Source organism: Saccopteryx bilineata, chromosome 2 (assembly GCF_036850765.1).
Source record: "Saccopteryx bilineata isolate mSacBil1 chromosome 2, mSacBil1_pri_phased_curated, whole genome shotgun sequence".
In the NCBI taxonomy this organism is placed as follows: Eukaryota; Metazoa; Chordata; class Mammalia; order Chiroptera; family Emballonuridae; genus Saccopteryx; species Saccopteryx bilineata.
Window position 1 is genome coordinate 268541312 of NC_089491.1, and position 16034 is coordinate 268557345.

General features: G+C 58.4%; 1 protein-coding gene across 1 annotated transcript; it reads left to right on the forward strand.

Annotated features, from left to right (window-relative positions):
* Positions 1-7460: 7460 nt before the first annotated feature.
* On the forward strand, positions 7461-15620 carry LHX5 (LIM homeobox 5). The gene is made up of 5 exons (XM_066255064.1): positions 7461-7633; positions 9559-9782; positions 10442-10719; positions 11362-11527; positions 15253-15620. The coding sequence occupies exons 1-5, from the start codon at positions 7461-7463 to the stop codon at positions 15618-15620; spliced, it is 1209 nt and encodes a 402-aa protein (XP_066111161.1).
* Positions 15621-16034: the final 414 nt, after the last annotated feature.

Sequence of the window (16034 nt, forward strand, 5' to 3'; positions counted from 1 at the left end):
CGCGAAGTTCACTCTCCAAATCCTACACACACGCGCGCGCGCACACACACACACACACAAACACGAGCCCAACGTCAGTAAAGTTATGTGTTTTAAGCTTCAGAGAAGTCACCATACCAAGCTATGATTTTTTCTCACGGAATTCGTTCCCCAAGTGAAACGCCAGGGTGCAGGTAAGACCCCGAAAGTAAGTTTAAAAATAAGCCTCTCGTGCAATGAAGACTCTTCCTCTGGCCTTCTGCGAATATGTCGGGAGGAAAGGAAGAGGACTCTTGCAGACCTCCCAAAGCTTAGGGTCCCCACATGGCCTCAGGGGCTCAGGGACCTCTCCAGGAACCAACCAGACAGGAGACCCGGAGCCCAGCCCAGCCGCTACGGACTGATGGGTATTCGCCTCCAAAATAAATAAAATAGCCACCCCCCCCCCCAAAAAAAATATCTCTTGGAATTTTTTCCCCCGAAACAGCCTTCTGCCCTTCCTTTCTCCTCCCCCAAGAAACCTGGAGGAGAGAGGCCGCGGTGCGCTGCAGGAGAGCTCAAAGGACTTTCAGAGAAAGCGCGATCCCCGCTGCGGAGCCCGCGGAGCAGAAGGGAGCGCAGCGGGGTAAACATACTCGCCTTGGGTGGAAGGAGCTGGGGGTCGCCTTCCCTGGGCCCCTCCCTCCTCCCGGGGTCCGCGGCCGTGGGCACCTGGGGGAGTGGGCGGGTCCCCAGCCCGCTGGGCGCTTGTTCAGCCCCGCTGCAGTGTAAACCGCCGCTTTCCGACGCAGATTTCCCTTTTAACACCTTCTAAACAAAGGCTAATGAGGCCACCGCATTACTTTATCAACACACAATCATTAGCAGCCGAGAATTACACGCGCAAGCGCACGCGCAAGCGCGCGCGCACGCACACACACACACACACACACACTCTCTTACAGCGCTTGCAGGCTGCCAAAGTCGGGCAAATTCTAAAGGAACCCATATTAGGCTAACAAAAAGGAGGTGGGATGTGGAAAGGCGGGGAGAGGACGTGGAAAAGAACGGGAGAGAGAGACAGAGAGAAACGCTATCAAACAGGGAAAAAGGACCAAGAGAAGAAAAAGGAAGGGGATGCAAGATACAGACTCAAACACAGACTGGCAGGTTGGAGACAGGGTCATTAGAAAGTTGGGGGTCCTTAATTTGAAGGTTAGGGTCCCTAGAAAGATCTCCCTGGTTAGGCTCCAGAGATGGGGTAGGGTCGCAGGCATGTTCTCAGAAACAACTCCGGGGATGGCCACCATCAGATACACCCAGCAGGGCCATGGGGTCTGTGACCACCGCCCGGTGCATGCCCGGCACTGCCTGTTCTCAAACAATGAGGCGCTGGGGCCCATCTCCAGGCCCAACCACCAGGGCGAGGATGAGGAGCATCCCAGCAGTTCTCAGCTCAGAGCCTCTGCGGGTCTGGCTGACTGGGATCAGTGCTTCACTGAGCAGTCGGCCAGACAGCCCCTAGCTCTGCACAAACTACGGAGTTTTCCTTCTCTGAACAAAAGCGTCAGCGTTTCCCCTCACACGTTGGAGGACTGGTTTGCACCTTTGCTTCTGTCCTCCCCGGGCTCTCTCTAGCTCCCAAGGACCAGCCTCAGCCTGTGCCCTCCTAGGGACTGGAGTTTGGCCCTGGGTTGCAGCCCAACCACAGAAAGTAGCCTGCAGGACTGGTCTGGTGGCTTGATGGGCGGGGCCTCTGAGAGGCGCACTCCAGGAGAGAGGCTTGTAGGAAAGAAGGTGGGGACAACCCACTGCACAATGGGCCAGGTCTCTAAACTAGCTGGCACTCACAAGCGCGTGTATTCGCTTTGGGGCTGATCTTCTCGAACCTTGAAGCACAGTTTAGCTGCTATCCTCCCCAAGTGCTCTCTCTCAGAGCTGCCACACTCACCCCTGGTGGCTCCTAGGGCTGCCCGGCAGACTTCCACTAGCCTCCGACATCCGGCCTGTGTAAAGCTGACCACAGGCTTCTGGCCCCAGTTCCTGTCCCAAAGCCACCCGACTTAGTTGCTGGCCCCTGCCCACTCACGCCCCACAGGTTTCTTAAAGTCCCAGCCCACATATTGGACTGGAGTTGAGTTCAGACTCAGAGTCCCCCTTCCCAGTGCTTGGAAGGGGTCTTGGGGATGGGGGAGGCTTTGCCTCTGTTAAATGGGTGGATAAATGAAAGGGAGGAAGGAACGAACGAAGGAATGAACGAACTGGAGGGATTCCCTGCATTTTTGATTAAACATTCCAGGTCGGCCCTGTCCAGTTAACGAGGCCCTTAATTAAGCAGTGCGCAATTCAACTGACAGGAAGGCCCTGCGCCCCGCAGAGATGTTCTACAAACCAAGCAGTCCACAAAAGAGCTCGAGGGGACACACCAGCCTCATTGCCCCTGCCTTCCAGAATCCAAGACCATTGGGGTTCTGTCCTGACCCTCTTGGGGACGCCCAAGCCCGGACACTCTCCCTATCTGAACCCGGGGCTGCCCCCAGCTGGCCGCCCCCGCGGAGATCCCGGACGCTCACCCACTCCCCACCCCACTGCCGTCCACGCTCCCCGACTCCCGCCATCGCTCCCGCATCCCTGCGCGGACGCCTAGGCCTGAGCCTCCCACACAGCTGGCGTCCACCCGAGCCAGCCAGTGCACACAACGACCGAAATCCTCGGGCAAACCCGAACTCCCTAGGGCAGGGCCTGCGGACCGGGCCTGACGCTCGGCTCTCTGGGTCTCGCCGGATCGCGCCAAAGGCACCGCTCTTCTCAGTCCTCGGGGCTGCAGCCTCCACGCCCGCTCCTAGTCGGAGGTCGAGTCCTCGCCGTGGCGGGCAGGGCGCGGCGGCGCGGCGGGACGCTGAGTATGTGTGCGCTGCGCGGCCTATATTTACACCCCAAACAAAATAATTACACTTTTGTCGGAGGGAGAAAGCCAGTGATTAGGCGCGGGTTCTTTGCAGCAAAACAGTTTCTCAGTGGTACACCAGTATAATTTTTCACGGCTGGCTGAAATCAAAGAGGGGAGGTAATGAATCCGGCGAGCAATTTAAATTTACAATTTGTAACGCCGCCGCCGCTGCCGCACAGACCCGGCCGAGAGCGCAGCTCAGAGGCGCTCGCTGCGTTTGTTTAATGTTAAAGCCGCGCGGGCTCTTGGGGGGTATGGGGGGAGGGGTTGTGGAGCATGTGTGTTGGGGGGAGGCGGTAATGATCGAAGTCGGTAGAAGACCTGCTGAACCGCCCAAGATACAATGGGGAGAAGAAGACGAGGGATGCACCTTCCAGATCCCCTCTCCAAGTGCGCGCGTTCCCCAAGAAAGCAGGCCATTCAGGGGGTGCCTTCAGAAAGGCGAAGAGAAATATTCTGGCCGCCGCCAAAAAAGCCTACGTTTCGGCTTGGCTTTGGCATGTCCTGGTGGTGGTGGTGGGGGGGGAGTTTCTGGTGAGGAGTAGAGAGACGCAACTGAAACGTTCTCTTCAACTTGCGGGAAGGTCAGCTCCAAACGCCCGCAAGAATCCCCCTTCTGGCCGCTGCCCAGTGCCCCGGGTGGAGAGCTCAAGAAAGGCGCCCCCCAAACCCCAGCTCAACGTGCCTGGAAACTCCCACCCGGGCGGGTGTGTGCCTCCTCGCCGGTAATTAATTACCGAACTCAAGAGGGAATATGCAAACCGCATATTACTAACTCTACAGGGCTTAAGTGATTGGAAACAGATTATTATCTTGTTTGTCTTTTGTCTGTTTTACTTATCCCGCCGCCGTCTGTCGAGTTGTAATGTTGATACTCTTTACTCTAGGAGGAAGATTTTGATATAGTAAATTCCATCAACATCTTGTATAAGTGACATTGCATCTCTATGCATTACCCTGTTAAGACATAAGCGGTTTATTAGTTACATATAGGAGGGGATTTCGCTGCCTGGTCGCCATCTGTTAGCACTGTTAGGTTGGGATAATTCGTCTAATAGTTGGTCTGCTGGCGGTTTTTGGATGCTGTGCGCCCTAGAAGGTGGAGGGCTGCAGAAAACCAAGCAAGCTCCGCTGCAGCTGGGCTGGGACAATGGGGCTTTTGGGTTGGGGCTGTGCTGTGCTGAGGCCCCAGGGTGGTCCAGGGAGGTCTGTGACCGGGACAGAATGAGTAAATTCAGCTACAGGCGGCAGAAGACCAGACTAGAGCTTCTGGAAGAGGAACCCTCACCTCCTGCAATGGGACATTCAGCCCCGGATGACTCATCACATCTAGGCTCCTGGGGAACCCAGAGCCGCTCTTTGAGACTGCCCCCTAGTTCTGCTACCTCCCTAGCTTGACATCAGTTACTGGGACCTGGCTGTGCACCGGCATTTAAGTACACGCAGGAAGCCAGGGCAGGCGGGTGTCTGGGATGGGGCAGCACATAGGCACTGAGCAGCCGGCAGGCTGGACAAAGCCTGCACTGGGAAGACGCAGCAGCAGATGGGTCCTTCAGATACTCAGTGGAGGGCGAGGCGAAGGTGAGCTCAGTGGGCCTAGCCCAGGGCCATTAGATGGGGGCTTCTAATGACTTTATGTCTTCCCTCCACAACCCAAAATCTGTACAGTGCACGATGAGAATCGTTCACTACAGCGATGAGTTGGATGCTGGATTTGGATGCCCAGCGGAGAGGCAGAGGGAGGGAATTAAAGACAGAGAAAGAAATTGAGAAAGAAAGTGATGGAGAAATAGAGGGAAAGGGGAACAGAAAGAGAACAGAGGCTGAACATAAGCAGAAAGGGAAACAGATGTGAGAGAGCTGGGGAGAGAGAGGAAAACCCCAGTGAGACAAAGACTGAGTGGAGAGGGCAATTTGCCCCCACTGTGAGCCTCTTCCCTCTCCTCCCCTTCTTGTTTCTCTCAAGGACCCTCCATGCCCCAGGAGGCAGGGCCAGGCACTGTCAGAAACTGAGATTTCATTTGGGGCCCCTAGAACTCTACCAGTTGGGCCTGGGTGACCAGGCGTGATCCATCCTGCTCATTTCTGGTCAAGCCTGGCTGTGAGCAGCCACAGCGCTATGCTGTGTAGACACCTGTCCCTCGGCAAGCTGGAGAACGGAAGCCGCGCACCGTCAGGCAGAAGCTGCCCGATTCGGGGACTCCTTTTTAGAGGTCCAGCTTGTGGGTCAGTGTCCCACCCAGTGGCCAGCATCTGTCAATCCCCTATCCCCAGCCAGATTACCTCCCCCAGAGCCCGGGGGAGAGCACTCATCCTGGACAGGAACAGGGAAAGAAGTGAGTGTGTCTGTGCTTCCACCAACTGTCCCAACCAGGCACCCAATCCCGCCCCCCCCCTTAAATCCACAAAGGTAATGCGCTGTTAGGAGCACACATACAAATATAGCCCTCAAAAAAAAAAAAAAAAACCTACAGGAGTCTCATAAACAAAAATGCTGTTATATGTGCAAGTACCCACGTCTGGCACACATAGAGACTGGCACACAACACAGATCCACAAAATTCTGCTCTTCCAAACACATCCAGCCTGACTCGGTCACATCCACAATACACACATTCTCAGATTTTCAGAGCTCCTTTTTCACATTGGTGTTAGCAGACAAGTACACAAATAATCACTCACAAATGCACACGCAAACAGCCAACATTCACGTGGTCACAAGTAAGCATAGACACATATACACGGGCCAACAATAAACGAGAGTACACAGATACACAAACACGAGCAGAACCAGACATAAATACAAATATGCGCGCGCACACACACCAACCTATACTCACATAATTGATTACTAACTATAAACAGAGGCAAAAAAAAATGCAATTCTCGAATATACACTAACAAACTCAGTGATTGCACGCGGACACACGTGCACAGCCAAGTCTTGGCGCACACGCTCTCTGGCTCCAGCCGTTGGGCCCAGGGCCTACCTTCCCTGGCAAAAGGCTTTGGGAGAGCAGAATGGAAAACCCCCGCCAGCCTTCCGGGCCTCCCTAAACCGGAGCCCCCAGGCGCCAGGTTGGCCCCTTGGAAAAGAAGGCCTGACCCTCTCCCTTCTTCCCCCGAGACCCACACCCTTCTCCACACACACCTGAGGGCACCCTCCCACACTCCCCCCAACCGTCGGCGCCCCGCGGAGCCGTTCTTCCAGCGCCTTATGAGAGCTGGAACTTGCACACCCATCTCACACGCCCTGCGTGTGCAAGCAGCGTCCACCCAATCGCTGGCGTTCCCCCCACCCCCCGCCTTGGCGGAGCGGTGCCGCGACCGGCTGACCCGGGATCTCGAGGGTGCAGCGAGGCAAGGAGAGACGTGGTGAACGCCGCCTCTGAGCTGGCTCCGGAAGACCCGTTGGTCCTGGACTTTCTCCTCCCCACATCTCTTCCCGAGCTCCGTGGGCGGCGCGCTCAGGCCTGAAATTCCGGAATACCGGACTAAGCCAAATAACACGCCTCCCCCCAACCTGAACCTGGGCCTATTTGGGAGGAAATACGCAAGCCTAACAGCCTCCGTTCATATTCCTTCCCCTGCCCCGCCCCCGAAAGGCTGCCTGGGTCCCAGCCCTAGCCCCGTGTATGACAAAAGAAACCGGGCCCGGCGCTGAGAGCTCCTTGAACTGCGCTGTCGCAGCTCCAAGGCGCAGACCCTAGGGACGCGCAGAGGAGAAGGATTCCAATCAGCACAGGCTGGGCTAGGAAAGAGAAGGCGGATTTAGAGCGCGCTTTGGCCCTCTGGCAACTTCTGTAAGTTCCGGGGATGGCGAAGTGGCTAGGCATCCCTCCCCCGGACACACCTAGGCCCAGGAATCCTGGCCCCCAAATATTTGTGAGGAGAGAGAATGGAAAAGAGAAGCGGTTTTCAGATGGCGCGGCCCCCAACCCCCAGCCCCCAACTAGAAGGTAAATACTTACTTCGCCTCCGAACCAGGTACAAGCTAATACTCAACAATACTGATGCCTTGTTTTTTTTGCTCTGTCCGGACCGCAACGTTGTAGCCAATTTAGATATGCTATAAATTTAAGAGGTTGCCATGGCCACCGCGCACCCATTGGCCGGCGGGCCCCCTACGTGCCGCGCCACGTCACCAAATCTGAATAAGGATGCGCGAATTAGGCGGCGGCCAGACAAAGATGAGGATCGGGACCGCTTGAAAGTGGGGGAAAGTGCTGGCGCCTCCGCCACCGGGGAAAGCGGCTCCGCAGCGCCAAGGCCAGCAGCCACCCAAGACACCTGGGGGAGCTCGTAACAAGCGCTGGGGCGCGCGGCCCGGGGCATGAAGCTGTGAACGCCACCACTCCCCACTCCACCCCGGGCGGCCCAGTGCCAGGCCAGCGATCACCCAAGGACTTGACCCGCTGAGTCTTGGTCCGGCCCGGACTCGCCCGGCGGCGGCCAAAAGCAGAAGCGGAGCGCAGCGGCGGGGCCCGAGGGGCCCGGGGGCTGGGGGCCCAAAGGGAGGGCAAGGCGGCGCGAGCCGCCAGGGCGCGGGGCTATGATGGTGCACTGTGCCGGTTGCGAGCGGCCCATTCTCGACCGCTTTCTGCTGAACGTGCTGGACCGCGCGTGGCACATCAAATGTGTTCAGTGCTGCGAGTGCAAGACCAACCTCTCGGAGAAGTGCTTCTCGCGCGAGGGCAAGCTCTATTGCAAAAATGACTTCTTCAGGTAAGAGGCCGCGTAGCCTGCGCGCCCAACCTGCGCGCGCCCCGTTGGGGAGCCGGGGAAGGGGAAACTAAGAAACCCATCCAAGCCTCCCGGGCTCACCAGCTTGAAGGGGAAGCGGGGCAGCCTACTGCTCTCCCCCTGCCCTTACTCAAGGAAAGGGCCCGGGCCCGTGCGGAGCCAACAGGAAGCTGCTCCGCGGCCTCACGGTTGCTCCTCCAGGCCAGCTTGGAGCGGAGGTGCGGCGGGGGCGGAAGCCCTGACAAACTTGCTTCCCACTCGTCTATGCCCCTTTCCGGCCCCTGCGGTTCCAGGGCGGAAAGCTTCGAGCTCAGTTCTGAGAGGAAGGATTTGGGGGAAGTTAGGGGTGGCTAGAGGCTTCCCCCCATGGACAGCCACAAACTTCCCAGCTCCAGAGGGGGCACAGCCAGAAAGGTTTCCTCTGATGTTGGGGGGAGGAAACCTTGACCTCCTCATCCCCTTATCCCAACTCCTTAAATATTTTCTCCCATGTTGAAAAGTGCCAAGGAAATTCAAGCTGAGCTTTAGGAGCTCAAAGGGGGGTGGGTGAGGGGTCCTTCCTGTGTCACCTCCCCTTGCTGCCCACAGAGGCCCTCAGGCCAGGGATAATCACTTCTCTGGGCCTCAGTTTCCCCAAGCTGAGAAATGCCAAGGCGGTGGCCCGGAAGGCTGTGGGGTTTTCGACAGCTCAGTCCTGCCGGCTTCCACCCGGCGCCGGGAGCCGGCTTTGTGAGTGCGAATTCCGGCGCCCAGGGAAAGGGGTGTGATTCACACCGAGGAGCAAGGCTGCTCGCCTGCCCCAGCTGCTTGGCGCTGGAGAACTTGAATAGAAGAAAATGTCAGCCTCCCCTTTACACGTGTAAACTCCCTGGCCCAGGAAACCGAGGCCCCTAATGTGGTGATGCTTGCAAAGTGCCTAATGATTTTTGATAAGGTACATATGGCCAATTACGCTGCCGGATAAGGCCAAAAGTGACTTATGGCTTCTAATGCCCTCACTAAATCAATGTCACCCAAATTCTCCCTGTTTAGAGACCTGGGTGAAAGTAGATGTGGGGCCCCAAAGTCCCGGGCCCTCTCCATCCCCTCTCTGCACTTCACCCCTGTTAGTGCTCATCTGAACCTCCCATTTCCAGAGGAGGCTGCCCTTCTTCCAGCGCTCAGGGAAAAAAGAAAAGGATTTAGACCAGGAATGTGGGAAAGGGGGGGATCTGAGCATGCTGGCCATGCAAGTATACGATTGCCTTCTGGTCACATTTTCCCCGCTGCCTGCCAGGGTCAGGATTTGTGGGTGAGGGGGCTGGGCACTTGGTCCCTGCTCCTCAGAGTCCATGCTTGGAGGCCCTGCTGTCCACAGTCTCCTGACTAGTGTGTCCGCTGGTGTATCCCACAGTGGGGACTGGAAAGCCTCCAGCGCTGGTGGTGCTGGGAATCAGCAGAAGGAGCCTCCTTTCAGCTCAGGTCCAGATCAGGAGAGGGGCTCCCTGCCCCATTGCTAGACCCCACCAGCTAGGCTGACTGGCCCCTCCTGGACCCCAGCAGACTGGAAAGGATCTAGGAGTCAAAGCCGAGAAGTGGTCCAAATCCTGCCTCCCTGGCTTAAATGCCTTTGTGACCTGGAAAAGCGAGTTTGCCTTTGAGTACCCCAGATGGATGCTGTGCCCATTGCTCTAAGTCTGGGGGAGTCCAAATAAACCTGAATGTGGCGTGACAGCCCCAGTCCCAGGAGCAGTCTGGGACTTTGTCTCATCTCTTGTGCTCCAGCTAGGGAGCACAGCATTGGGGTCTCATTTAGTGGATATGGAAATGGAGATTTCTTGAAAGCTAGGGAGGGCGGGAAAAGGTCAGGGGCTTGAGAAGATGGGACATCAGACTGCCCCAGCTGACAGGCTGTGCTGTGTCTGCAGGCGCTTTGGCACTAAATGTGCAGGGTGTGCACAAGGCATCTCGCCCAGTGACCTGGTGCGCAAGGCCCGCAGTAAAGTCTTCCACCTCAACTGCTTCACCTGCATGGTGTGCAACAAGCAGCTGTCCACGGGCGAGGAGCTCTACGTCATCGATGAGAACAAGTTCGTGTGCAAGGATGACTACCTGAGCTCATCCAGCCTCAAGGAGGGCAGCCTCAACTCAGGTAGGGGGCTTCCGCTCCTCTCTCCTCTGCCCAGCCTGGCGCTCTCTACTTTGGCCCCTGCGTGCTGTGGCCACTCAGAGCTCTCCGCTCTCAACCACCCACCAGGCAGTGCTAGGGGAAGGCAGGGGCCAGGTGCTGGGGGAAGAGACACCGCGTTCGGAGCCAGTCTACAGGCTATCAGAACACCCGCTCTTTCCCTGCCCTCCTCCAGTTCAGGAGCCTTTTCCACGTTGCCACCTTCCCCAATCTGGAACTGCGCGCTTCTCCTTTCCGCCTCTGTTGAGCTCCTGGTCATTTCTACGTGCACCGGGAAGACGCTAGTTGGAAGATGGGAAGGGGGAGGAAGACCCGAGGCCCGAGGGCATCTGTAGCCTCCTTTCGTCCCCTCTCCGAGAAGGCCGGGCTCTCTAGAGGGCGTGCCTCCCCCTCGCCCAGGCACTAGGTGGAAAGTGCTGCAAAAGGGTCTCTTTAAAGGCCCAGCCCCCCCCTGGAGGGAGTGGGCGGGCACCGGGCCTCTGGGGGGAGGGGCTGTCGCTGCGTTTGGGAGGGAACCAGCATGGCTGGTGGTGGTCTGGGCCGGCTAGAACCGGCTACCCGATTGGAGAGGCCTCAAGCCACCTCTCAAGTCGCTGTCCCCTTCCCACTCCGTCCGCCCGCAGTGTCATCCTGTACGGACCGCAGTTTGTCCCCGGACCTCCAGGACCCGCTCCAGGACGACCCCAAGGAGACGGACAACTCGACTTCGTCGGACAAGGAGACAGCCAACAATGAGAATGAGGAGCAGAACTCGGGCACGAAGCGGCGCGGCCCGCGCACCACCATCAAAGCCAAGCAGCTGGAGACGCTCAAGGCGGCCTTCGCAGCCACGCCCAAACCCACGCGCCACATCCGCGAGCAGCTGGCACAGGAGACCGGCCTCAACATGCGTGTCATACAGGTGCGGCCCTGGTCGGGTCACCCCCTCTCCCTCCTACCCAGCCTCGTAGCGTCCTGGAGCTGGGAGGCTCGGAGGAGCCTCGCACCCAACTTCGTGCAGAATTCGGGTTTAAGGGCAGACGGTGCGGTCCAGGTCCGGACCAGCTGGTCACACTCGATGCCAAAGTCACTAGTCACTTCACCTCTCTGAACCCGCCCCTGCTCATTCTAGGAGGGTTTTAAAACTCTCTGGGGGCAGGCCCCTCCCTTCCTCTCATCAACCGGTCAGAGAAGGAGGCGATGCTGCCAATGTTTGGGCAGGCAGACAGACAAACGGCCGGAGTCCGGCTGGGAAGCCAGGGGCCCAGACCAGAGCCAGGCCAGGCGGGAGACCTTTATAAAGCCGTCATGCCGCGGGGCGGGCCAAGGACCAGGAAGCGCAAGTCTTTATGAGTCGCCCCAAGGGTCCGCGAAATCCTTCACCCTTGACTAGTTCACCGAGGCCCCTCTCCACCCCTCCGGCCTAATCCGCTCCCCCCCCCCCCCCGCCCCCGGGCTAGGGCAGTCTTGGTGAGAAGAAGGCGCTAGGACCCAGAGGGGGCGGCCCCGCGCAGGAAGAGGATCCCCCTCCCAACCGAGAGCTCAGCCCCCTTCTCTGTCCCAGGTGTGGTTCCAGAACCGAAGGTCCAAAGAACGCAGGATGAAACAGCTGAGCGCACTGGGTGCCCGGAGACACGCCTTCTTCCGGAGTCCGAGGCGCATGCGTCCGCTGGGTGGCCGCTTGGATGAGTCTGAAATGTTGGGGTCCACTCCATACACCTACTACGGAGGTAAGGAGCCCCAGGATGCACTGCCCTACACCAAGACCCTCGCCCATTCTGGAGGCTTAGGGCGCAGGGCCCATCCCCAAGATCTTGGCTGCCCAGGGGCTCCATCCCTTTTATTCACGCAGGACAATAATGGACACACCTTAACAGGCACACATCAACACATTCATACTCAGCCACAGATACTTCTTGAATGCAATATCAGACACATGGGTTTACTCACCCATAGGGCAGTGCGCACAGATCAACACATCAGACCAAGCAGTGACACACTCACCTACACAGGACACATGGGCACACTCCCTCACACACACTCAAGTTCTGAGAACTCAGGGACACAAATCTACACACAGGATCACACATGACCACACAAAGGTATACTCCAACCTACATACACTGACAAATACACCTGGAGAGACCCATAGGCTTACCCACTCCCACCCGTCGTACCAACTTGGGCACTCACAAATCCACATGCATCTTGCCCCAACCGGACACACAACCTCCCTCCTGCCCTTGCCGGTGGCCTGGTGTGTTTGGCACTAGTGAAAACTCAGGCACTGGAGGGCAGCGCTGGCCGTAGGGATAGAGGAATCAGGATTCATCACGCAGCCCGCTTCTAAGACGTTCACTCGGGTTCTGGGCCACCGGGTCTGTGCTCACAGCATCTAGCACTAGTAGCCCAGATTCAGACAGGTGCTCTGGACAGGATTCTCAAGTCCTCTCTAGCCCCAAGCATTCCGGGTTTAGTGGCAGCTGGAGGCTCAAGGATTGGAACAATCCAGTTATCCACTCAGTCTTCGGGGCTACAGGGGCTGGTTGCGAAGTTTGTGAACAGCAGTTCTGCGGTTGACGTTCCCAGGGTGAACTTTCTCTTGGTTACCGCTTCTCTTTCTCTTCCATTTGCTTGGGGGAGACCCATTTCCGTTCCCCCACTGAGGTTTTTAGGGCATTTTCTCTGTGCTCTGGGGCATTTCAGCCCTTGCTCCCTGTCCTCCACTTCCCAGACTCATGGGCTCAAGGAAGGCCCCAACCCCTTTGTTCCCGAGTGTCTGAATTTAGTGAGCCCCCAGGGGTGTATATGCCTGAGATGGATCTCCACTCTGGATTTCCTAGTGCCACGGGCCTGCGGGGTTGGGAGGCTAGTAGCTCAGTTTGGGGAGAGGCGACTTCTCTTAGAAAAAAAAAAAAAAAAAATGGGTTTAGTAGCAATACCGAGGGCCAGGCACCCAGCGCACCGGCAGACCCGGGAAGATGGATACGGGCTTTGTACAGCCTCAGGCCTGGGAGGTTAGTTAGATCTTCAGGTCTGGCCAGGGTCCTCAAAAATTGTGGACAAAATGTGGCTGCGCTCTCAGGGGAGACACTGAGATGGCAGGGCCCAAGTTGGCGGGTTACTGTGCCTAGGGCAGCCCGGATGGTGGACCGTCCGGGAGTTCCCATTCAGGGACCCTCTCGACCTAACTTTGTCTCCTTCCGCAGAAAATCTCGGCGGGTGCAGGGAGGTGGTGGGGCGGTACCAGTCCGGAATTTTCCCCCGCCTGGGTAATTATCCGAGGATTCCCTGAGGCCAGTGCGCCCCACCCATCCTGTCGCCTCCTTTAACCGCGCGTTTGCTGCTGGACACGAGGGTCTCTCTTCCCCCAGAGTGGAGGGGGGGGGGCGAATACCCCTCTCCCCAGCCCCAGTGAGGGAACCCCGCCTAATCCGCGCTGGGAGATCCTGGCGGCGGCAGCGGCGGCGGCGGCCGGCAGCGGACGAGAAAGGGGCCGGGCGGCGGGCCGGCGGCTCCCCGTGGGAGCGCGGACAAAGCCCCAGCTGCGGCTTTTGTGCCCTTTTCAGACGGCGTTTGTTCCAATTACCTCCGGCCCGGCCGCCATATGGGTGGAGGCGGCGCACTCCGCGCGGGGGCTGCAGCCCTTTCTGGCTTGCCCGCTCTTTGCGGACCCTGGCCGGCCCCCATCCCAACCCCTTAGGGGCCCCAAATTCGCGCTTCTAACCTTTCGCTTCAGTTTCGGAGAGAATGGAACGAGTGATTCATTAAAAAAGTAACTGAGGACTGTTTTAGCTGCGGCCCAAACTATCTCCAAGCTTGCCTCCAGACACCTCCATTTGGACTGATTTCGGGATTTGGAGAGGGAAAGGGGATTACAGGGGGCGCCCAGAACTCTCTGGGGACTGAGACCCCAAGACGAAGCAGGGGGTGTGGGTTTGCCGAACAGACTTCTGCCTCCTGGCACGCTGGGAGCGTTGGTTTTCCGCGTCCAAAGCGGGTTGTTGTCACCAGTGCGGCGCTACGAGGTGTTCCTTTCGTGGGCTTGCACGCCCAAATCCTTCAAGGGCTGTCCTGGGGGGAAGGGAGCAGGCTGACCGGAAGGACCAGGGGTGTGGGCTTTGAGAGAGGGTCAGAAACAATTTGTTGAGAATGAATAGGTTTGTCACCTAGAGTCCCTATGTCTCCTGGATTTGCGAGCAGAATGCACATTTGTGCATTTTTCTGGAACGAGATCCCAAAACTATCACCAGATTCTCAAAAGGGCTCAGTGTTTCCCAAATGCTTTAGAACCTGGGTGTCCTGGCCAACCCACCCCAGAGTGAAACTGTAGGACTGAACCTTTACCCCGGGCGGGGTGCCCATGGAACACCCGGCAAGACCTGGAGAAGGCTTGAGTCCTCCGCCTTGGCTCCCAAGTCGCTGGGACTCAGCTTTCTGGTTTCCAGGCCAGGCAAGGCCAGTGCAAGTGGTGGGACGACATCATTCCCCCTGGAGCGCGCAGGGCTGTACTCAGCCAGGTGCAGAGGTGCTGGACGGGGCACTGAGCCTGCCTAATGCACTTTGACACCCAGGTTTCCGTGCCCTCGCTGAACTCACCAGCCCCCCCGTGGTCCGGCTGATGCCCAGATCCCTACTTCTCCCTGGCATGATCGCTGCTGGGTCTCAACCTTGCGTCCTCGGGTCCCTGTTGCCCCGGCATCCGTCCAAGCCCTGCTCCTCTCCTGGACTCTCTGCCTTGCATCTGTGGCTTTGTCTGTGACAGATCTCCCCGTCTCTGGGTACATCTCTCTCCTGACCTTCGGTCTTGTTCTCAGGTCTCTCGCTGGATTTTTCACGTGTGTCTCTACCCACACTGTCTCATCTGTTTCTCTTGGCACCCCGCCGACTTTCTTCCTCAACCTCCACTCTCTCCACGGTGCAGTCTCTAGGTCCCTTTTCTAGTCTTGCCTCCGGTCCCAGGGGCTCGCAGCTCGGTCACCTCCTGGGTCCTCTTTCACTCTGTCCTCTGCTGATCTCTCACTGTCCCTCTGCCTCACGGCGTCTGCCTCTCTCGCTCTCTGCCTATCTCTCAGCGGTTCTCAGACACTGTCCCTGTGTCCCCCGTGTCTCTGTCCATCTTCGAGTCAGGGAACCTCTGACGAAAGTCCGCTCCTCTCGCTCTGGGCTTCGCGGGCTCGGTGGCTCTCCAGTCCCATCCCCGTGTCTTTTGAAGCTTAAGTCTCTCCCCTTTCCTGTGTCTCTCATTGTCTCTCTCCTCAACTCGACCCCAGGTCTGCGTCTCCCTGCATGGGCTCTCCCTCTCCCTCGGTCTCCGCAGGCCTCTCTGCGGGTCTGTAACCTCGAGTCAGTGCCACGTTCGCTGTCCCCCATTAGTGTCCTCTCCCGGTCCGGCAGGTCGCCCCGGGCTCCGGCCATCTCTCACCTTTCCTGTCTCCTCCCGTCCCCTCCACAGACTACCAAGGCGACTACTACGCGCCAGGAGGCAACTACGACTTCTTCGCGCACGGCCCGCCATCACAGGCGCAGTCCCCCGCCGACTCGAGCTTCCTGGCAGCTTCCGGGCCCGGCTCGACGCCGCTGGGCGGCCTGGAGCCGCCGCTGGCCGGGCCGCACGCTGCCGACAACCCCAGGTTCACCGACATGATCTCGCACCCGGACACGCCGAGCCCCGAACCGGGCCTGCCTGGCGCGCTGCACCCTCTGCCTGGAGAGGTGTTCAGCGGAGGGCCCAGCCCGCCTTTCCCCATGAGCGGCGCCAGCGGCTACAGCGGACCCCTGTCGCACCCCAACCCGGAGCTCAACGAAGCCGCGGTGTGGTAAGGCCCCCAGGCTGGGCCGCCCCTACCCCCCGGACGCAGCCTCCCCAAACCAAAACACGCCCAACGCGGCCCGCCTGGGGCTTCCTCAGGGGTTCTCTCTCGGGTCCGCACTCAACCGGCAGCTGCCCCTCGGCTGGGCGCGGAGGGGGAACGACCCCCGTTGCCACCCCACGGGCTCTTCGGGACTCCCAGCCTTCCACCAGCTCTCTCCTGGCAGCAATTTCTTGGGACCAGAGTCAATACTGCAGAGGGTCAAGACATCTTAAGCACGCTCTGGACTTCCCCTGACCCCCCACCCATCCACCCACCACTTCTTTGAACCAAAAGAAGGTTGAGGCCAAGGGGCGGAGACGAGTTCTCCCCTCCCCCACTCTCTGCAATCAGAGTGGCATTTTTATCATCTTATTTCTCACTC

What these genes read in the sequence shown, in the direction of transcription:
- LHX5 (XM_066255064.1), top strand. Translation starts at nt 7,461, where the DNA reads ATGATGGTGCACTGTGCCGGTTGCGAGCGGCCCATTCTCGACCGCTTT. An exon ending in TGCAAAAATGACTTCTTCAG is followed by an intron (nt 7,634 to 9,558) that starts GTAAGAGGCCGC and finishes CTGTGTCTGCAG; the next exon opens with GCGCTTTGGCACTAAATGTG. An exon ending in GGAGGGCAGCCTCAACTCAG is followed by an intron (nt 9,783 to 10,441) that starts GTAGGGGGCTTC and finishes GTCCGCCCGCAG; the next exon opens with TGTCATCCTGTACGGACCGC.